Source organism: Saccostrea cucullata, unplaced genomic scaffold (assembly GCF_032062105.1).
Source record: "Saccostrea cucullata isolate Sc308-1 unplaced genomic scaffold, CSIRO_AGI_Scuc_v1 ctg180, whole genome shotgun sequence".
NCBI lineage: Eukaryota > Metazoa > Mollusca > Bivalvia > Ostreida > Ostreidae > Saccostrea > Saccostrea cuccullata.
Genome location: NW_026936265.1, coordinates 522,326 through 543,745, shown reverse-complemented (window position 1 = coordinate 543,745; position 21,420 = coordinate 522,326). Strand labels below are relative to the sequence as shown.

At 34.1% G+C, this 21,420-nt stretch overlaps 2 protein-coding genes across 2 annotated transcripts; one reads left to right on the top strand and one right to left on the bottom strand.

The window, feature by feature from the left end:
- Window positions 1-510: 510 nt before the first annotated feature.
- LOC134245167 (mitochondrial import receptor subunit TOM22 homolog) lies at window positions 511-6,395 on the bottom strand. Its single transcript, XM_062727425.1, has 3 exons — window positions 6,188-6,395; window positions 920-1,159; window positions 511-750 (listed from the first exon to the last, which is right to left on the bottom strand). The coding sequence occupies exons 1-3, from the start codon at window positions 6,284-6,286 to the stop codon at window positions 631-633; spliced, it is 459 nt and encodes a 152-aa protein (XP_062583409.1). The 5' UTR covers window positions 6,287-6,395; the 3' UTR covers window positions 511-630.
- A 407-nt stretch (window positions 6,396-6,802) lies between these two features.
- On the top strand, window positions 6,803-20,198 carry LOC134245180 (exportin-6-like). Its single transcript, XM_062727438.1, has 24 exons — window positions 6,803-6,960; window positions 9,578-9,668; window positions 10,990-11,102; window positions 11,383-11,580; window positions 11,942-12,101; window positions 12,227-12,373; window positions 12,614-13,046; window positions 13,145-13,271; window positions 13,398-13,507; window positions 13,858-13,966; window positions 14,206-14,298; window positions 14,519-14,748; window positions 15,234-15,326; window positions 15,416-15,566; window positions 15,906-16,052; window positions 16,308-16,497; window positions 16,853-17,008; window positions 17,117-17,231; window positions 17,441-17,500; window positions 17,588-17,699; window positions 18,254-18,427; window positions 18,928-19,026; window positions 19,487-19,717; window positions 19,903-20,198. Exons 1-24 carry the CDS (start codon window positions 6,958-6,960, stop codon window positions 20,002-20,004), a joined length of 3,444 nt encoding a protein of 1,147 aa, XP_062583422.1. The 5' UTR covers window positions 6,803-6,957; the 3' UTR covers window positions 20,005-20,198.
- Window positions 20,199-21,420: the final 1,222 nt, after the last annotated feature.

Below are 21,420 nucleotides of genomic sequence, written 5' to 3'. Positions count from 1 at the left end.
GTTTAATGGGAGAGGAAGAAAATAAGATGGACAAGACCAGAATTCAAATACTGGCCCATGATTCTCTAGCCAGGTGCTCTACCACCTTAGCTAAATGTATCTGGTCACTGGCGATCGAACCTCTTATGGTCCTAAAATGGCCCCCTGAAGACATCAACCCAGACTCTTCTTTGGCAGGTCTTTCACCTGTCACTTCCAGGGCATGACATGGCCTCAAATGTACTGGGAGAGGAGAAAATGTAATGGACCAGACCAGGATTTGATCCCAAGCTCACCAAATCTTCAGTCTGGTGCTTTACCAACTGAACTATCTGGCCATGAACATTAGAACCCATCTACCGCTACAGACCTTATGCTCCTTATATATCTTAGTTGTGGGGAGATCCCGTGAGAAGTCCATAGTATCATGCTGCCAACCTCTTAGCATGCTGGAGGAAATTTAATGATATATTTGCAATGAATCTGCCTGATGATGCTGAGCATACATTTAAGTGTACAAAACACAATATCTTAAATTTTATATATATTTTTATCACGATGATTACTCACACACTTTGAACACACTCAATCTAAACATATATACAATAAAGTTTGATCCTTTACACAACAAATAATCACAGACATTCTCCGTTAAGATGAGGATGGAGTAGGAGGGGCCATAGTTGGGGGTGGGGGGACCATGCCAGGGGGCATCATTCCTTGATTGTACATCCCTGTCCCAGACATTGCAGAGTGAGGTCCCAGTAAAATCTGAAACAGAAGTTATGACACATTTTCTAAAGTATATTGATACATGTAACCCAAAAAACAACCTAATCTAAGAACTTATGTTATCTTTGTAAAAAAAAAAAGAAAAAATGTAAGTACTAAACACGCTACAGTTTTAAAAAATTATTATTTAAAAAACTTGGTGAGATACCTGTTTTTCCTGTTGTTTTTGTTGATCTAGCATTTGCGCTCTTTCATTTTCAAACATAACTGGTAAAACCAGTATTGTCCCAGCAGACATTGCTACCCATAATGCACTCTTGCTGAAGGAAAATCCCCATTGTGTGGCTTTCCATGAGAGAGATCCTGCTTTACAAACCACATTTCTGACAGACTCTGGAAACATCTCTGTTAATCCAATCAATCGCTCTACCAAAGTCTCATCCAATTCCTAAATTCAGATTGAAAGTGTCATTTTATTTACTTGTTTAACTCAACATGTCTGGCACAATACCTTGATTTAGCTATATAGCTTGATTAAGCTAGTGAGAATATCTTGATTTGGCTATTTTATCATTTGTTTGCACGAACAATGGTATACAGGTACCAAATTGATGGAAATATGTATTTGATATTTGATTTGGATTGCTTTTAAAATAGTCCTTAGTGCAAAAATGAGTTTTCACATAATTTTTTGACTTTTTTTTCTTCTTCTTATGCCCCCGTAAATGAATACGGGGATACATAGTTTTTGCCCATCTGTCTGTTTGTCCATAAAAACTTTAACCTTACCCATAACTTTTGACTGGGTGGATCTATGGCTTTCATATTTCACAGGTACATTTCTTGTGACAAAACCTTTCTTTACCAAATTTGACCTCTTGACCTTGATCTTGGAGTTTGACCCACTTTAACACCAAAATTTCAAACTAATACTTTGGCCATAACTTTTGAATGGTTGGTGCTAGGACTTTCATACTTCACATATGTATTCTTTGTGACAAGAACTTCCATTGGATACCAACAACTTTGACCTTTTAACCTTGACCTACTTTTAAAAAACTTTAACCTTGGCCATAACCTTTGAATGGTAAGGGCTAGGGCTTTCATCCTTCACATATGTAATCCTTATTACAAGATCTTTCATAGGATACCAACAACTTTGACCTTCTGACCCTGACCTTGGAGCTTTACCTACTTTTAAAATACTTTAACCTTGGCCATAACTTTTGAACAGTAAGGGCTAGGCTTTCATACTTCACATATGTAATCCTTGAGACAAGAACTCCATGTTGTCTCATATAACCAGACTCTCGGCTGTCTACGTAAATTCCAATGTCATGTGACATCACAGTCTAGACTGTGTCGTGCGGTTTGACGTTTGATTGGTTTGAATGGGGCGGATCAACTGTAAGCAGTATAAAGGACTGCACTCGCCCCAACGGTCACATCATAAAACACATTAATAGTACATCTGGTGTAGTCAGTACATGTATGTAAATAGACAGGTTGGGCACAACCTTAGTCCTACCAAATGGTCCTTTATCCCTCATTGGGAGAAAATCTACCATATCCGAATCAAATTTTACTAACCAAATGAGGGACTTTTTTTTATTCTATTGCAATTTTTATAACAAGAGGCCCATGAGCCACATCGCTCACCTGAGCAACATTACTGATGCCGTTCTTTACCCAATTTCCCCATTGTAATACCTAGTGTGACCCCCCCCCCCCCCCCCTGAGCAGCATTAGTGATGCCGTTCTTTACCCAATTTCCCCATTGTAATACCTAGTGTGACCTCCCCCCCCCCCCCCCCCCCCCCCCCCCCCCCGGGGTCATGATCTTAACAATTTAGAATCTACACTACCCCAGGATGCTTCCACATAAGTTTCAGCTTTTCTGGCCCAGTGGTTCTTGAGAAGAAGATTTTTAAAGTTTGTTCCTATATATTTCCATGTAAAACTTGGATTCCGTATTGTGGCCCCGTCCAACCTCCGGGGGGTCATGATTTGAACAATTTAGAATCTACACTACCCCAGGATGCTTCCACATAGGTTTCAGCTTCTCTGGCCCAGTGGTTCCTGAGAAGAAGATTTTTAAAGTTCGTTCGTGTATATTTCTATGCAAAACTTTGATTCCCTATTGTGGCCCCACCCATCCCCTGGGGTCACAATTTTAACAATTTAGAATCTACACTACCCCAGGATGCTTCCACATAAGTTTCAGCTTTTATGACCCAGTGGTTCTCAAGAAGATTTTTAAAGTTTGTTCCTAAATATTTCTATGTAAAACTTGGATTCCATATTGTGGCCCCGCTCAACCCCCCGGGGTCATGATTTTAACAATTTAGAATCTACACTACCCCAGGATGCTTCCACATCACTTTAAGCTTTTCTGGCCCAGTGGTTCTTGAGAAGAAGATTTTTAAATGTTGTTCCTATATATTTCTATGTAAATATCAGATTCCCTACTGTGGCTTCGCCCTACCCCTAGGGCTGGGACGATACAACTTTTTCTATATCGATACGTATCACGATATTTTGGCCACGATACGATATGTATCACGATATGTTTAATTGCTTATAAAATCTTTCTTTTGCATTGAAATAAACAAATTATTTCTTTGCAAATACGAATAATTTGTTCAAAATAGTTGTTTACATGTTGTAAAACAAAAATATTTTACTCAAATGGTGTTAATTATTTTTTATTTCATATCTATATTTATATTTAACTCATTTATTTTATATATTGAACCCCAAATGTTAAATAAACAAAGAAAAATAGAAATAAGATTTTCATGGGCGATATATCGATCAGGGGTTCAAAATTCCTCAAGCCCGACGTCCCGGACTAACAAATTCCGGATCCGGACTCGGCATTTAGAATTCGCCAAAGTCCTGGGACTTGGCTATATTTCTTGTTTATCTTTTTTTTAAGTTAAAAAAATGATCGTAAAGCTAAAAATAAAGCAAATTCTCAAATGTATTAAGTAAAAATGTGGTTTGTGGGCGTTGAAATACCCATAAAACATTACAAACGTTTTGAAAATACAATCCGTCTTTTTATTTTCCGTTGCGGTTAGACTCTTGCTTTTACGCAATTTCTCATGTTTCCTCCTATATGACAAACAGCAAGGAGTTTGTTAAATTTCGGTTTTACCAGCAGTAATGCACATTCTAATTTCTATTTATTGTAACAGATGATTTATTCAGTAGTGAGTATTTGTAAAAGTTATTGTAATGTACCAATAATCTATCAGTCTGGTATTGTGTTGAAATACTCATGTATGACTAGGCTTATAAGGATATATGACAGTTTATGGAGGAAAAATAAAACATATATTATTAATACATATAGTCTTTATTCATTCAATGCAACAAATGAAAATAAATTATAAGTAACATAAATTTAATGATGTATAGGTAAATATGGACTCTGAAATTTCTTCCTTGGACTAGCCTAAAATTTACTCTTTAAGTCCTGGACTTGACCATGACAAAAAAAATTTTGAACCCCTGATCGATATTTCTTCTTATGTATCGATATGCGTATCGTCCTCACAGATATCACGATATATCGATATCTCGATATATCGTCCCAGCCCTACCTACCCCCAGGGGTCATGATTTTAATAATTTAGAATCTACACTAACCAAGGATGCTTCCACATAAGTTTCAGCTTTTCTGGCCCAGAGGCTCTTGAGAAGAAGATTTTTTAATGACACCAACCTAATTTTGTATTTTCTTGATTATCTTCTTTTATGAGGGGTCTTGGCCCTTTATTTTCACAATTTAAAATTGCCTTCGGCTAAGGATGCTTTGTACCAAGTTTGGTTAAATTGGCCCAGTGGTTCTTGAGAAGAAGTCAAAAATGTGAAAAGTTTACAGACAGACGGACGGACGGACAGACGACGGACAAAATGTGATCAGAAAAGCTCACTTGAGCCTTCGGCTCAGTTGAGCTAAAAATAAAACAAAAGCGCATTTATTCAGGCATTGGGGGATTTTAGTGAACATATTCCTCGCACAATTAACATAAATCGGTCGAATTTCTATGTGCAATTTCTCTGTAACTTCGTAAAAACAATACCCATAGTTGTCTGTAACAGCCAAACTTCTTGATCAATCGATCAAAAAAAAAAATCTTTGTTGTGTCTTGTTGGATAAAAATTCAATTTGATCTAGTGATTTAACTCTTGGTGAGTTAATTAACTTTCAGTCTCTTTTTGGACCTTCGTTAATGTTTATCTCCGTGAAATCCTGTTAAACATGAGCTACTCATGCCTTACTGGTATGGTGGGCACTTCCTGCTATAAAGTTAATTTTTTCCAGAGTTGAATGTAATATTTGTTGTCATTTTTCTTTAAGGATGAAGTTGCAGATTCCATGTGACCTTTTGGGGTTTAATATGCATATTACTGGTGAATTTAATAAATTTGAAAAATAATATTCAAAAGAAGATGTACAAACTGACTTTGCCCCCGCTTGAAAAGCGGGAGGGTATATAGTAATCGTTAATTCCGTCCGTCTGTACGTCTGTCCGTCCGTCCGTCCGTCTGTTACGCTTTGGGGTACCCATCTCTTATCCGCAACTCCTCTCATACCACTGAATGAAATTTGATGCAACTTTCACAGAACCTTTATTACATATTGTCATTGTGCACCTCCTATTTTACTTTTTGATACAACACATATTTTGGGTTTCCCGGCCACAGGAAAACATGGACTTTTTCACCAGTTATAACCATATGGGAGGCGGGGGGTATCATTTAGTGAGCTCATCGCTCACAGTACCTCTAGTTCTTGTTTTTGTTCCAAGTACATCATTTTAAAACAATAATTATATCATACTCCAACTGCATTTACTATTTTTATGAAGAACAAAGCCATTGTGTTCAAAATAAAACGAAATAAAGGCAAAAACTTATTTTTTTCTTCTGATTTCCTAGTTGAAAATTAACACAAATGTGCCGCCGTAGTTAAATCCGACTTTGCATCAGGTTTAAAAAAGGTCATTGTTTTGATTTGTTTGCACTAATTGATTGGTTGCCTGGATAATCGAAATAGAAAGTAAAGGACCTGATTGACAGGTGCAGCATCGTTGAAGAAGGAGAGAATTTTTCTTTTAGAGTAAAAAAATGGAGTAACATTGCACTTGTTTACATAATCTACGTTTTTGTCAAATTTTTTAACGACTCTTCGCAAAAAATTGCACATAGAATTTTTAATTTTTTTTCACTCAGAACACGTCAAATATCTATATGTTATTCCACATGGTTTAAAATTATGCACAATTCCACTCCACTCAATGGAATTAAACAGTTACACAACCAATTTTGTCCCCCAAATGGTCAGTAAAATTCAATACCGATATAAAAGACTGTCTACCAAACGGGGGATATGAAAGTACCATTTGGTAGGTTGTGCCCAACCTGACAGAGTTTAAGTTTTCAATCAAGAAGACAATACACTCACTTCGTCATCATCGTCATCCTCAATAGCATTGGTCAATTCTTTTAACTTGTCTCCTGTAAGTTCCATATTCTGGTCGCCTCCTGCACCAGCTGCATCCATATCAAGCAACTGAATTTGATGAGGGTTCTTGTTTTCTTCCCCGTGTTTCCAACTGAACTGCTTTCCAACTCGTGCTCTAACCTTGATCAATGTTAATAATGTATTTGGCATTTCACCATTATTTAATCCTGTAATCAAACACTTTCCTGATGTGGATCATAAATTGAGAACTAGACTTGAACAAATGGAATTCTGAAGATTGTGAGTTTATATTAATAAACTAATCTTTAAATTTGTACATAATTCCGACTTTACCTATAACCCATTGACATTACCGTAAACAATAAAATCATTCCTCTTTATCTGCTTTAACTTTTAGACATTCAACTTTTAAAACTTTAAGTTATTTTTCTGTCGAATAATTGCATAATTTTAGAAAAATCATTTACATTGTATTTCACTTCAAATAAAAGAATGATACACATGTTTTAAAATAAATAAAATCATGATTAACGTAAGAAAAATTTTAACTCGAAATAAGAGACCTCGCATTAATAAAAATTGAACGCACCTTTTCCCGGAATCTCTCGAAACTTTTCAACTTTCGTCGTTTGACAGGTCAGGATCACAGGATGGGATGATGTTTTGTGCATCTCTTTGAAGCTTGGCGATATATTTTCATATTGAAGAAAAGAAACTTATGGATAAAAGTCTGATGTAAATAATAAAACATGGTAAGTTCTTCTTTTGTAGCTGGAAATCGCCTATATCAGGCTGTAGTGAAGAGTATCTGCTTAATCAAATTCAGGAAATGAGAGTCACGATCCAATATATTCTGATCTGTCGCTGGTTTCACCTTTTTGTGAGGCTGATTTAATTCTTGATTTCAGAATAAATATTAAAATACTAAACTATTCGTAGAGTTATGTTTTAACGAATTAGATCCACAAACTAAATCCCAAAAGAAACACCGAGCCATTACATGTGTACTGTGTAGAGACTAGTATGGAGGAAACTGCAGTATGAATAAACTTAAAAAGATCTCATAATTTATTCAGAGTGTTTGACTTTTTTGCAATTCTAAGTCATTGAGTTGACATATGATTTGTGATGAGAAATATTTGCTATGTCAGTATGTCTAGGTTCTCATGAAACTCGGAAAAATTTCTCACTAGGGAATAAAAGTTGATTAACAGTATTGAAAGACATTTCAGAATGTACAGTGTATTTCCTCATTATAAAAAAAACAAACACCAGATATTTTTGTTAAATTCAGTAACTATGTCATAATTGCCTGACGTCACGGCATCAGGCACTACTAAGGATCAATATTACCTAGTTGCGAAGCTAAGAGGTCACAGTTAGCCAGCAAAATTTTGTGCATGCTGATTATCATCGGATTTTGTTACCTGCATTTCAACAACAACAGTTATCAGAAAAATAACCATATTACTGATACAATATAATGATGTTTTTTTTGCATACACCTATTTATTTCATGCGAGTTCCTAGACGGACGTCTGTTTGACCTTTTTTTCTGCGTTTCTATACTACTGGATTAGCCCATTTGTCTTCTAGGTAAGGGATGACACAATCATTTCATGCCAAAAGGTCACTTATAAGTTTTTGCACCCTTTTCCTGGACTATTCTATTGGATGAAATGAAAACTGCATGAATTATATAAGATGTGTTTTTTTTGTCGCAATCTTGATTGAGCTTTGGAAGAAACATTTTGGTGAAATTATGAAGTGAGTTAGAAGTTACATCATTTAAAGTAATAAAAAACTTCTTAAGAGGATGAACTGGCCAAATATACATCTGATCATACCCCTGATCATTATTTTACAAAAACAGAATATAGACTTGGGAAAGTACCCCCTCACATTTCAGGATTGAGGGAGTTTATTACTTTTTTGCTTTTACAAATATTTTTTATGTGGACCCCCATCCCTGGGAAAAACTTCCTGAATCCGCGCCTGTCTCCATGCATAAATCACTGTCAAGTTTGTTGGGTCATTTATGCATAACAGGCTTTATTTATACGACATTTTCAACAGTCGTTGATGCTCTGGCATACCCAAGAAACTAGTAAACTTATTCTGCATGTCAGTCATAAAAGTTACGATTCCTTGCAATTTCTTGTAGTTATCATATTTTCAGATGTCTTCCTCATAGCCTATGCTTTATGCAGTTGAATCTAATTTATGTAACCTTTACATAGCCACGGCTTTCCAGCATAAATCAATTACATTTGTTTATTTCCCTTATTTACTTCATCCACTACAACCATTTTTTAGACTCGCGGAATGAGGTGTTCATCTTTCATTCGCGGGTTCGAATCCACAGCGGAACGTGGAGATCGGTCCTTCGGATGAGACCGAAAGGTTCTCTAGATAGTGATGGCATTAGTCCGGCAAGCTTTTTGAAAAGCTGTTACTTGTAACTATTATAAGCTAGCAGTGTAAGGCAATTATGTATATTGGTTAGCATTCCTGTTAGATCCACTTCTTCAAATCACAGATATTTCATCTAGACTGTGACATGATGTCACATCATTTATTGTTATATGTTAATTGAATATTTTCATTTTGAAGTCTGATATATATGCATTTTTTTTAAAAATGTTAAATCTATCATCAATATCTATTTTTATTTGTAAACTTTTTTTGGTTATCATGAGATTTTATTGGATACCAATGACCATATGTAATTTATGGAAGGTTTGGGAACTTTAACTTATTGGAGAAGGAATTCAGCATGCAGACAGTGTGAATTTTCTTTCTGATTTCAGATGAGTTGAGTGTCTTAATCTTTGAAGTATTGTATCATTACAGCATTATATACTTATAATTAGGGATAGCTGAAACTATGATACATAATTTTGGGATTAGCGTGATAAAGCAAAATCATTACACTGGATGTAGCATATGAAAGCAGCTAAAACTAAAATTACAGCACTTTTAGAGTCATATTCATGGTCTTCTGTTATATTTTTTCTGTCATTAAGTTTTTAACAAGGTCTACGTATATGGAGAAGGAGAACAAGCCGTGTTTCTGAGGACATCGTATTTGTAGGACACTTTTTGATTATCTTTGATGCTAGAATGTCAGCTTTGATGCTGTCAATAAGGACTCATTTATGCTAAATATAATGTTAAAGCAAGCATTATTAAGAAGTACGAACATTATGTGTTATTAGTTCAATTTATAAACATATTATATAAATCATGATAAGATTTATTAAGCTATTGCATGCTGTAATGTCAATCCAAAGTCTACCACAGAAAGAAAATATACATGTACATGTATATGTTTTTGCATTATTTCTTCAAATCTTATTTTTATTGTAGGCTTCTGACCAGGCATCACTTAAAGCTCTAGAGAACTTGATGACAGAGTTCTTTGATGGAAGAACGTCCAATGAAAGAAAAAGAAATATAGGTACAGTGTATTAATGTTCACCTGATGATTTTCAATGTCATACATGTTATTCTGATTTTATGTCAGAATTTTCTAAGATGGACTCTGATTGTACATCTCACTCTGTCAGAATCATACAGAATGAACACAAACTTAAGTCCTTAAAGTCATGTGACAGGAGATAGTCATCAGATTTCAGGAAAAGTGCAAAGTTTATTATAAAGAAAAATAAAATTGAACATTCTTGAAAACGACAAAAACGAATCCCAGTTTTCCCCCCAATAACTCAATAAAAACAAGAATAAAGAAGATATAATAAAATTATTTCAATTATTACAAAAATATTGAAGTATTTTTAACGTGATTAAAATTACAGAAAGGTGAATACATGTATTGCAGTATATGTAAAAAAAAAAAAAAAAGTTGAGTAGACTTTGATATCTAAATTGAAATAGTTCAATGTATTAATATAGATATAAAACTAATTTACAGTGTATTATTCAAAAGAATTTTGTTAGAGTTGTCTTATTAGGTTTAAAGAAAGATTTATTGTGATGGACTGCTTGAATGACTTTTAACTTGGTACATTGGTTTCCCTCAAGAATTACCACTAGATTATCCCAAATGATTCAGAGGTCACGAAAATCAAAGATCTAGGGTCAAACTAAAATTTTACTACTCGATATCATGAATACCCAGTTCTGAATTTGACAGACAACAAATTTGATACACTAACAGTGGTAAGATATAGATGACCCCTATTAATTTTGAGGTCATAGATCAAAGATGAATTTAGGGATTACTCACTGTACACCAGCTATTATTCACATCATCTTTAATTTTTAAGAAATCAATAATCCATGACGATTAATTTTTGCAGTTGAGGAAATATTTTCTTAAAATACAAAGCCAAATAGATGGTTCACAGTGATTAATTTTTGCGAGGTCAAGTAGGTCATGAAACTCAAGGATGTTTCTGGCACAAAAATAAAAGTTGGTTTACAGTGGTTAACTGGACATTAGAAGATACTGACCACTTAGTATCTTTACAAACCTTTTCTTGACAACCCATATTGATTTTGAAGTCATGATATCAAAGTTCAAGGGTAGAACTGGACAAAGGAAGATATTGTCCTCTGAATATCTTGAGAATTCTTTATTTGACATACATCGAGCTTGGTACGCACTTAAATAAGGAAAGTGTGACCCCTCTTGATTATGAAGTAACATTGGGCAAGAGTCAAATGATACAGACACATGAAAGATGATAATGTCAGCTCAGTTTCTTGAAGAGAGTTTTCTTTACAGGCATGTTTACAGTTTAATCTTTAATTTGTTGTAGAGGAAATTCTAAATAATTTCACACAAACCAGAGATGCCTGGCAGCATTGTTTATATTACCTGGCAAACACTCAGAATGAGTACGTCATGATGTTCTGTATGACAGCAATAGAGGTAGGTTCAACCTAATGGCAAAATTTAAAAAAGAAGAAAAAAATACTCTTAAGGATGTACAACACACCTACCCCCAAAAATTCAAATTTTCGTTATCAACCTAATGGCAAAATTTAAAAAAGAAGAAAAAAATACTCTTAATTCTTATTTGCAGCTTAGTAAAACTCATTTTAGAGCCTACTTAAAACAAATATCAAATAAAATTTTATTGAAGCTCACAATACTTATTGTTTAATTGGAGGAAGGAAATTATAATGTGGTCATTGCTTCCCTTTTATAGAGTTTGATCAATAAACAGTGGGTCAGCTTCAATGGTCAGCACAAGTTAGAAATCCGCTCGACCTTAAACCACTTCCTGCTGGACCACCACAACAGGGTTCCGACGTACATCAGGAACAAACTAGTCAAACTGGTGGTGGACATCGGCAGAATAGACTGGCCTCACTTCTATCCAGACTTCTTCTCCAGTATTCTACAGGTAGATGCAAACTGAGGTCTTAATGTTGATGTACATGATATGTCTTAATGTTGATGTGCATAATTTTTTTTACCTCTAAGTTTATAGCTTTTTGCCCAATGCTCATTTCTTTCTTTTTTTGAAATTGATTTTGATATTGCATTGCTTATGTTTGCAGAAAATTTGTTCCTTACAGCATCTACATCTTAGATACTTAAAAATGACACTGGATTTTATAGAATCTCTCCAATCAGCAGCCCACTGCATGTATTCTGCCTGTAATATCATTATTTACCTTACTGATGAAGCTGTATGAATCAGCTGCATCCTTCAAATAAGCAGGTCATTAATTATGAACTAACCTATGCTTTTCTATATACAGCTTGCTCAGCAGCCAGAGACTGCAGTTCTAGGGCTGATTCTCCTGCACACAGCCTCAGAGGAGCTGGCTTCACCAAGGGAAGATCTCAGCATGGCCAGAAAAGAAGAACTGCATCGTCTTTTGCTTGAACAAGTCCCAACAATTCTCAGCTTGATCAACAGTATGCTTCTATAACTGCTTATTAATTCTCAAAACAGTTAAAAGTTGCATATTAAAATAGTGTGTAACTTAATAGGCTGTGTATATTTTTTTTCATTTTTCTTAAACAATTTTTTTCTTCTTCAGATATTCTGGAATCAGTGCTAGAGAAGCATCGACACTTGGTGGCGGCCACACCACCACCCTCCCCCACCTCGGGAGAAGATGGATCCACCCGTCGGCGGTCCTCATCAGTCATGTTGTTTAGTTCTCCCCTGGAATCTAATGACACTGGTCAGTGTAATGGAAAGACACAATAATAAAAAAAGAAAATTTTAGAGAGATATTAGTTTTAATCAGTATTTTGGTCTACTTTGTAAATATTAAGATATTGAATTGATGTTAAGTGCATGATGTAGTTTTTTATTCTTTATCTCTTACACAAGGTGCCTTGTTTTATGTTGGTCAAATCATATATACACAAATCGGAGTTTAATTTTAATACTTTAGAGGCACTTTTTTTTCTTTGAGCAGGTAATGTGCTCAGCAACATGTTTAAATCCCCCAGCAGTCGGATTCCCCTGGAAGCATTACCTCCCTTGGACGTTGAATCCCAGAATCTCTGTAGTCTAGCTTTGAAATGTTTAGCTCAATACTTCAGTTGGATTCCTCTATCATCAATGATTACACCATCCTTATTAAGTACTGTATTTCATTTTGCTGGATTTGGATGTGAGGTGCGGAAATCCAGTTCAAATGTCAGTGCAAACTTCAGCACTAATACGTATGTTTTAGGAAATCTAGCCATGAACTGTATCAATGAACTGCTATCCAAAAATTGTGTTCCTGTAGAATTTGAAGACTATCTCCTTCAAATGTTTCAACAGACATTTTACCTGCTTCAAAAAATGACCAAAGAAAGTAGAACAAATTCAACAGGAAATAGGTTGTCAGAAATAGACGAAAGGTATGTTAAGTTGATATTTAAAAACATATTTTGTATTACAGTGTATAATATTTAAGTCATATAAATGCTATCATTCATCTACATGTATTTTTTTACAGCTATGTGGAAAAGTTTACTGACTTTCTAAAATTGTTTGTTGGTATCCATTTAAAGAGATTTGAGTCAAATCCACATTTCCCGGTGCTAGAATTCTTGGCTCTGTTGTTAAAGTATACTTTCAGACAGGTATTGTTTAAATTTTTGTCAAAAGCCTCTCTCAGAGCGGTTTGAAATTTTATTTTGAGGTCATTATAGACCATTGGTTTAAAAGAAAAGATCTGTCATTTAATTTGATTCTTCATATATAAACAGCCCACAAATGAGGGATTTTATAACTGTCTGGATACGTGGAACACATTCCTGGATTATCTGGATGACAAATTAAAAGAGAGATCCACGGACAGCTCAGCCATTGTTACAAGGTACTGTTAATCACTTTATATTTGTGAGAATTTTATTTTCGCATAATTACGTGAGACAAGGTACTCACGTAAATTTTATTCTTGTTTATATTAGTATTTCTTTAGATTATATAGAGCAATAAGCACAATTTCGTGAAAATTTTGTGGCGTTTATGAAGAGTTAATGAGTTAATGACTATCTTGCGAAAATAAAGTGTCGTGAAAATCGAGTGATCTACAGTAAATAAGACACAGAAGCTCTACAATGTAAAACTTATTTCTTACAGATAGCTTGGATATACCAGTACTTTGTTGTAATTCAATAATGAGTGAATTTATTGGAGAGTGTTTTTGGTTTATTGATGTTACAGGTACCAAGAAGCCCTCTTATCCCTGGTGTCAAACATGCTACATAAACTACAGTTCCGATATAACCAGTCACAACTGGAGGAACTAGACGATGAAGTTCTAGATGATGATGTAAGTTTTTTTTATAATTATTGATTAAATGTTCTTATTTAACTTTGTGATTTTATGCTGTAGAAGAAATTATAGTGGAAAACTATCAAAAGTTATTGTTATCATTGATACTTTAATAATTCACTCTATATTAAGACTCTGGAGGAACAATCTTTGTCATCAATTTTATCAGGCACATTGGTACACATGTACTTAAATATCAAACTTAATATAATAGCTGAGGCTTTTTTTCCCAACAGAATGAAACAGAGTGGCAGAGTTTCTTGTGTCAGAGTTTAGAAATTGTTGCCAAAGTAGCAGAAATCTACACAGCAGAGACATTCAGAATATTGGTATGTGTGAATCATATTTCCTTCTGTATTACATGTATTGATAAAAATCATTTTAGTATTCCAGTAAATTATAATTTTTTGCTCTCCTTATTTTTAATTGAAAATTTGCCTCTCTTTTGATTCTATACAGATTTCAATGCAAAATATATTAGAAATATATTTACCTTGTTAAAATGCTGGTTAGTTTAGTTATTTTGTAAATTTATTATTTTTTCTTTAGTATGAACCATTTCGTGAGCATCTAGATATTTATCTTGGTCTCGATCAGTTTGTGAGGAATAATGCACAAGGCAGACATCTAACAATAACAGCAGAAAATGAATGTCGAAAACTTCACTGCTCTCTACGAGATCTATCCTCACTGCTGCAAGCTCTGGGAAGATTGGCTGAACATTTTATAGGAGAAAAATTCTTAGAGCGATTCAATGATGGCACAATGCTCTTAGAAAGGTAAAAAAAAAATGCTATTGCTGCTGTACGACAAAACAAAAGTAAATGGTATGGTTATTAATATCAGGATCAGCTTTACACTATACTATAACTCTATTATTCTTAGTTAAATGCTGTTGTCAATAAAGTAGGCAATATCATCTGCAAATAACAAAGCACCACAGTCGATAATATATAGATTAAGAAAGCCTGATTTTAACTACATTCCCCATTTTTAAGGAGTAAGAATTCCCTATATTAAGCACAAAATAGGGAAAAACCAACCATACACACAAAAAAGCAAAAACAGACAAAAGCAAGGTTTTAAAGTGGGTCAGTCTGGTTACTTGGAAAACTACATGATGTTTTTGATCTAAATTGAACTTTTTTGGTTTAAACCGTATGTCAGGAGATGTACACTTTAAGACATAAAATTCAAAACCTGGATGCTACAATTTAAAATGTTTACAAAATTAAATGAGCAGTTTTTTCTTTAATTTTTGTAGATTAGTGAATACAGTTGTTTATGGCTCCAAGTCACAGCTGTTCAGTGTTACATCAACAATACAGAATGTTCTTCATACAGATTTTGTTGGAGTGTAAGTAAAAATGCACCAATCAGATTCAATAAAACCAGTATTGAAAAGTTTTTTGAAAATTTTTACTATAACTGCTTGGTTATTTACAGACACGCCCAGGCCATTGCGTCAGTGAAGGCCTTTGCTCATTGGTTGTGCCAGTTTTACAGTGAAACACAGAAAGTCAACTTGGACAGGGATAAATTTGTATCTTTGATATCCACGCTTCTGGATTCTATTGTTCCAATGTTCTCAAAAGAGGTAAAGTTGAGGATATCAATGAAATAAAAAAAAATATTTTGTTGCATTTAGCTAGTACAGTAGTCTTGCTATTAAAACAAAGAAAATAACTACAGAAATGATTCTTTAATACAGAAGCAAATAATTCTTATCATTCATTCTTTGGGAGGCCAAAGTATTTAATAAGGATTCAGTGAAATTGATGGCAAAGCTTGTTTGTAATAATTACTGTATCCATGATTCTGTTCTCTAAAACTAAAAAAAATCTTAAGATCAGGTTCACTTTTCAAAGTATGAGGACAAAGAGAAGTCTTTAATATCTGTAGAATTTTCTCTACTGCATTGTTTGATTTATGTTAGATACCAGAGAAGATAGTTCATTCCAGTGCTCACTTATTACTGTCCATCACCACGACTGTCCGGCCAAAGTTCCTCTTACACCTGTCCAGTACACAGACTCTGTGTAAACGTGCTAGTCAAGGAGCTTATGACGGACTCACTGTTGAAGTATGCACATGTACACAATGATTGGGATGTAAACAATAGATAGCAAATATTTCTTTCTAAAAAAGAAAAATACAATGTATAAGTGTGTTTTTAGATTCCATTAGCTTAAGTGAGTTCTGATGATCAAATTTTGTCTAATTTTTCCAAATTTTTTAAAGAATTTATTTGATTAAAATTTAAATGAAAACCAACTTTCCTTCAAAAAAGAGATAAAAATTATATATCTGTAAATTCCTTTCATCTGGTTTCTTCCAGGTGCAGTTGTTGGTGTACCGAGCCTTGTCACACAGTCTGATCCTCCCCTGGCCAATCGAGAGTGACGCTGACCAGAACTGGGCCAGTAGAGCTGCAGATCACCAGGCCTTCGTTAGACAGCTGGCCAGACATTTCCTACAGCTTAAAGATACCAGGGCCCTCACAGCAAACAAAGGCTTGCAGGAAGAAGGTGTGGTATTTCAAAAATACATTGTAAATTCTAGTTTGCCAGGTACCATAGTAAATGGTTAAAAATTTAAAGTCATCTAAAGAAGAGAAGGACCAAAAGTTGTCCAATAATCAATCATCCCATGCTGAGTAGATTCAAGTTTATTCAAATCAAAGTACATATTAGGTTAATTCAATGAACTGATAGTTGACAAAGTTGACTTGTAGTTTCTGGGGAATCCAGTGTAAATTTGTTAATAAAGGTAATCCAAGGAAACATGATGATTCTATATTATGATGTCAAAAGTTGGCTGTAGGTTAAATTGCATGTGCATGTACTTGTATAAATGAAATTTGAAATTTAGCCCTACTTTCAGGTAAATCTGTGATAAAGAGGACCTTGCAGATCTTTGAGGATTGGATTGAGAATGTTGCTGGGGAGGTTGTGAAAAGTAAACAGATCTGTTACCAGTCGTTACAGGGGGTTATAGATGTGGCTCTCTCTGTGTTCCCCATCTATCTACACCAACCAGGTGAGAATTACCTGCCAAAAATTCACAGGTCAAAGGTCGTTATTTTTATGTAGATTATTTCATCTTGTTTGATGTCTCATATAATTTTTTTTTCTTATTTATAATTAGATGTGGTAGACTCCTTAATGAGCTTCTTCTTATCCTTGTTCCAAGGACTTAGGGTTCAGATGGGTGTGGTCTTTGCAGAACAAACTATACAGACGTTTATGACCCTCTTTACACAGTATGTGTCCATATCATATCCAAATATATTGTAAGATAATTAAAAGCTAGTTAATATTATCACATCTTCTATTCAGAGATATTTTGTTTAGTGTGTATTTATGTATTTTTGAATGCATAGCATCTTTATTTAACATGTAATTTTATTTGAACGTTTCTTGTTGATGCACTTTACTTAAGGTCATCTTGAATTTTGAAAAAATCTTTCAGAGAGCAGATAGCAGAAAGTATCTGTCACGAAAGCACTGCTGCCCACAGAGTTGTAGAGAAGTAAGAACATATTTTTGTGTTGAAGTTTATAATCTCTAAAAAACTAATCACAGGATGAGGTCTTACATAAGAATTCTTGTTTTGCAGGTTTCTTAAGATTTTAGAACTTATTGTACAAGAGCCTGGGTCAGCTTTCAAAGCATTCTTACCAAATGTGATATCTATATGTATGGATCAGATTTATCCAATAATAGCACAGGTAAACTATCTGTTTAATGGGAGAAAAAAGGGGATAAAATTTGTAATACCCCCAAATGTTTTATATTCAGAGGAATCACAATACTTTTGCTCATGTCTTTTCGAAGTCAACATTTGTAATACATATACATGTAATTTTTAGGTGTCATTGTATCTTTGTCAACAATGTCATGTTTCATTGTTGCTGTCCAAGTTAAATTTCAAAATTTGACTCTCAAAAATAGGCAATTTTGGTTCATTTATTTTTGCATATTTTTTTCAAGTAATACGAGTTTATCGTATAAGTAGAATTTTTAGCAAGGATTTAATTTTGGCATTATTAGCGAGGGTGCCGAGTCGCTAAAATTGAATATAGCTAAAAATTAATGGCAATTTATTTGTTATGACTTCTTTAACATTCATTTCAAAATTGCTAAAATAACATCTTGCTAAAAATAAATTACCAGTTTTTCAGGGCAAATCGCTAAAATTGCATCTCGCTAAAATTTCCACTTATATGGTATTTTATTCTATAGAAAATTCCATTGATATATATATTTACATTTCTTATTATAGCGTCCATCACCTGACATTAAAATTAGTCTGTATAGATTAGTCCATGAGTTAATGATGAACAACTGGAGATATTTCTTCAAGGGAAGTGTACTGAAGACATTGAATGTACAGCACACTCCTCAGAATGGAAACGGAGAGATTCAGAATGCACAGGAGTTTACTGCCATTATGCAGGTGAAGGAATTACAGGGCTTCTTCTTTTTCTGTAGATTTTGGTGAGATGATATGTGTTCTTAAAATAGTGGGCTTCATATTTTAGAGGCTTTGGCACAGACAATGATGCACTAATTCATGAATATTGCTAAGAAATTGTTTACAAATACGATAAACAGCACGGACATGTGTAGCGCTAATTTATGATTACGCCAACAGCTCCATATCCATTGATTGAGCTAAATTTTGAATACACGTACAGTATTTGACATTTAGTTTGTTTTTAGGACGTGCACATTTTAAAATAATTTTTGCAGATGATGAGCTGATTCTTATGGTCTACATTAATGAGATAGAAATCAAGTTTGAATTTCTTACATGTGTAATTCAGTTTTCTTGATTTTTATATGAAATCACAGCCTTTTTAGTTTTTACGGGGAACAAGCTTGCACTTGTTAGCAGGGGACTTTGATTACATGCAGTACTCTCAATTTTTTTTAAATGTCAATTTCAATTTTCAGTCATATGGCCAGTCATTCCTACAACCAGACCTTGCTGTCTTTAAACAGAATTTGGAATCTTTAGAAACTCTCAACACAAAATGGAAACTCTACCACAAAGTAAGTGTGTGAAAGTGTGTGAAAGAAAAATCTGTTTTGAAATAATATTAGTATATATTCACATTTTTTTTACAGTTGTTTTCTAAATAAACACCTTGCAGCACATTTTACTTTTGATTTACTGTTTAAGAAAAGCAATCACAAATATAACCTCTGGAATGTAAAGTAGGAAAAGAATCTTTAAAATGGCATAAAATTTTGGGTGTGTGTGTGTGAATTGGTATTTTAAATAACAGTTATACTTGAAAATGAAACTGTTGCACTGATGTGTGTTTTAATTTTCATGAATATTCACAAAATAGTTATTAAAACACTACTTATTCAGTTCATACAGATTATTTGTGTGTTTTACATTTTCATGAATATTCACAAAAAAGTTATTAAAACACAAAATAGTTATTAAAACACTACTTATTCAGTTCATATAGATTATTTAAGCAGCTAATTGCTCTCTTTTCAGCCAATATTCAGAGAAGGAATGCTTCTACAGTTTTTACATGTTCTTATGCAAGTGTTGGTGCAAAAATCCCACGATTTACTCCATGAGGAGATAGTTGTGACTGTGTACAATATGGCTTCCGTAGACTTTGAACGCTTCTATGCCGAATTTTTACCCCAATTTCTGTCCTCCTGTGAAGGATTGGATGCCAACCAAAAACGTATACTAGTGACCAATTTCAAAGCAGAGAAGGTAAGTAGTGTTACACTATTATTTTAGTAATATTCTTGTGAACAACATTATTTTTTGGGGGGGGGGGAAGCATGCAATCACAAAGTTTAGTACTTTACTGCATGTATTTTAAATAAAAATTATTACAGCAACAGTTTATAATAATTGTATAAATTAAATTAATTTAGAACATTTGTTTGTTCCAGGATTTGCCGTCCTTTACTCAGAGTGTTCATCGGTTTGTGAATGACTTGAGATATTACCGACTCGTTAACAGCAGTCTCCCTGCAGGGTCCGTGACATTCTGATTGTGCTGTAGATCTTGTTTGGACCACAGGCCTTGAGTTTTTACCAGTGAATAAGTCAATGAAAAAAAATTTATTTATAAACAGAAAGTGTTTTGATTGTGAAAGGACATTGCATCCTATAATTCAAAACCAGCCATCAAAAGAATGGTAAAAGATTGAGGATATTTTGAAGAATAAAGATGTTATGTTATTTATTCTTTGTGTTTTTAAAACATTTCTTATAGTATAAAATTTAAATATTATGAAAGAAAAACTAAATTTTATGAGAGATATGAAGAAAATTGCCATAGGTGATATTGACTAAGCAAAGGTTGCTAAATTTGAAAACTTTTAAAGCAAAAAGTAGCACTTAAGGACTGTTTTGAATTAGCTGAAGAAAATTCATTTCTTATTTCAAGGTACACCCCTGCACTTGTGGATATGTGGTCAATACCATGAAAAACATGGTCATCAAAAATCTTTACTCATTGATAAAAATGTTGGTATGATTAAGTAACTAATGATCCTTTTACCATTTAAACTGAAATTTTAGACTCATACTCAAGGCTGGCACAGTTTGGTTTTTAGGTCACATGAGTAAACTCAGACAACCTATTGCTATGCGTTTTCGTCTGTCGTGTGTTAACATTTGAACATTTTCAGTTCTTTTCTGCAGCCGCTCAACCAATTTCAACGAATTCTGGCATAAAGTATCTATGGGTGAAGGGGAACAAAATTATGAATTTCATGGTCCCTGCTCCCTTAGGGCTTGAGGGATGGGGCCAAAACCACTAAAATTAATACAATATTTAAAAATATTCTTCTTTACTCCTGGACATCAAGCAGTGAAACTGTTGGCATGATTGTAATCAACATTGAGTTCTCTACCAAAATTGTGAAATTCAAGGCCCCAGAGTCGGGGGTTCTATTACTAGGGCGGGGCTAAATAGATTATATAGTGAAAATGCATTAATTCTTTGAAAGTCTTCTTCTCTGCTCCTAGGTATCAAATAGACTAACTAGGTACATAGTTATGATGAGCAAGAGTGCCTCTTTCAAAATTGTGAATTTTATGGCCCCAGGATCAGGGTTTCTGGTGTTAGGGCAGGGCTCTGTTGATTATATACTGTAGTTAAAATGCATTAATTCTTTGAAAATCTTCTTCTCTGCTCATGGACATTAAATAACTAATTAAGTACATAGTTATGATGAGCAAGAATGCCTCATTCAAAATTGTGAATTTTATGGCCCCAGGATCAGGGTTTCTGGAGTTAGGGTGGGGCTCTATTGATTATATAGTGAAAATTCATTGTTTCTTTGATAGGCTTCTTCTCTGCTCCTATAGGTATTAAATAGACTAACCAAGTGCATAGTTATGACGGGCAAGAATGCCTCTTTTAAAATTGTGAATTTTATGGCTTTACGGTCAGGGTTTCT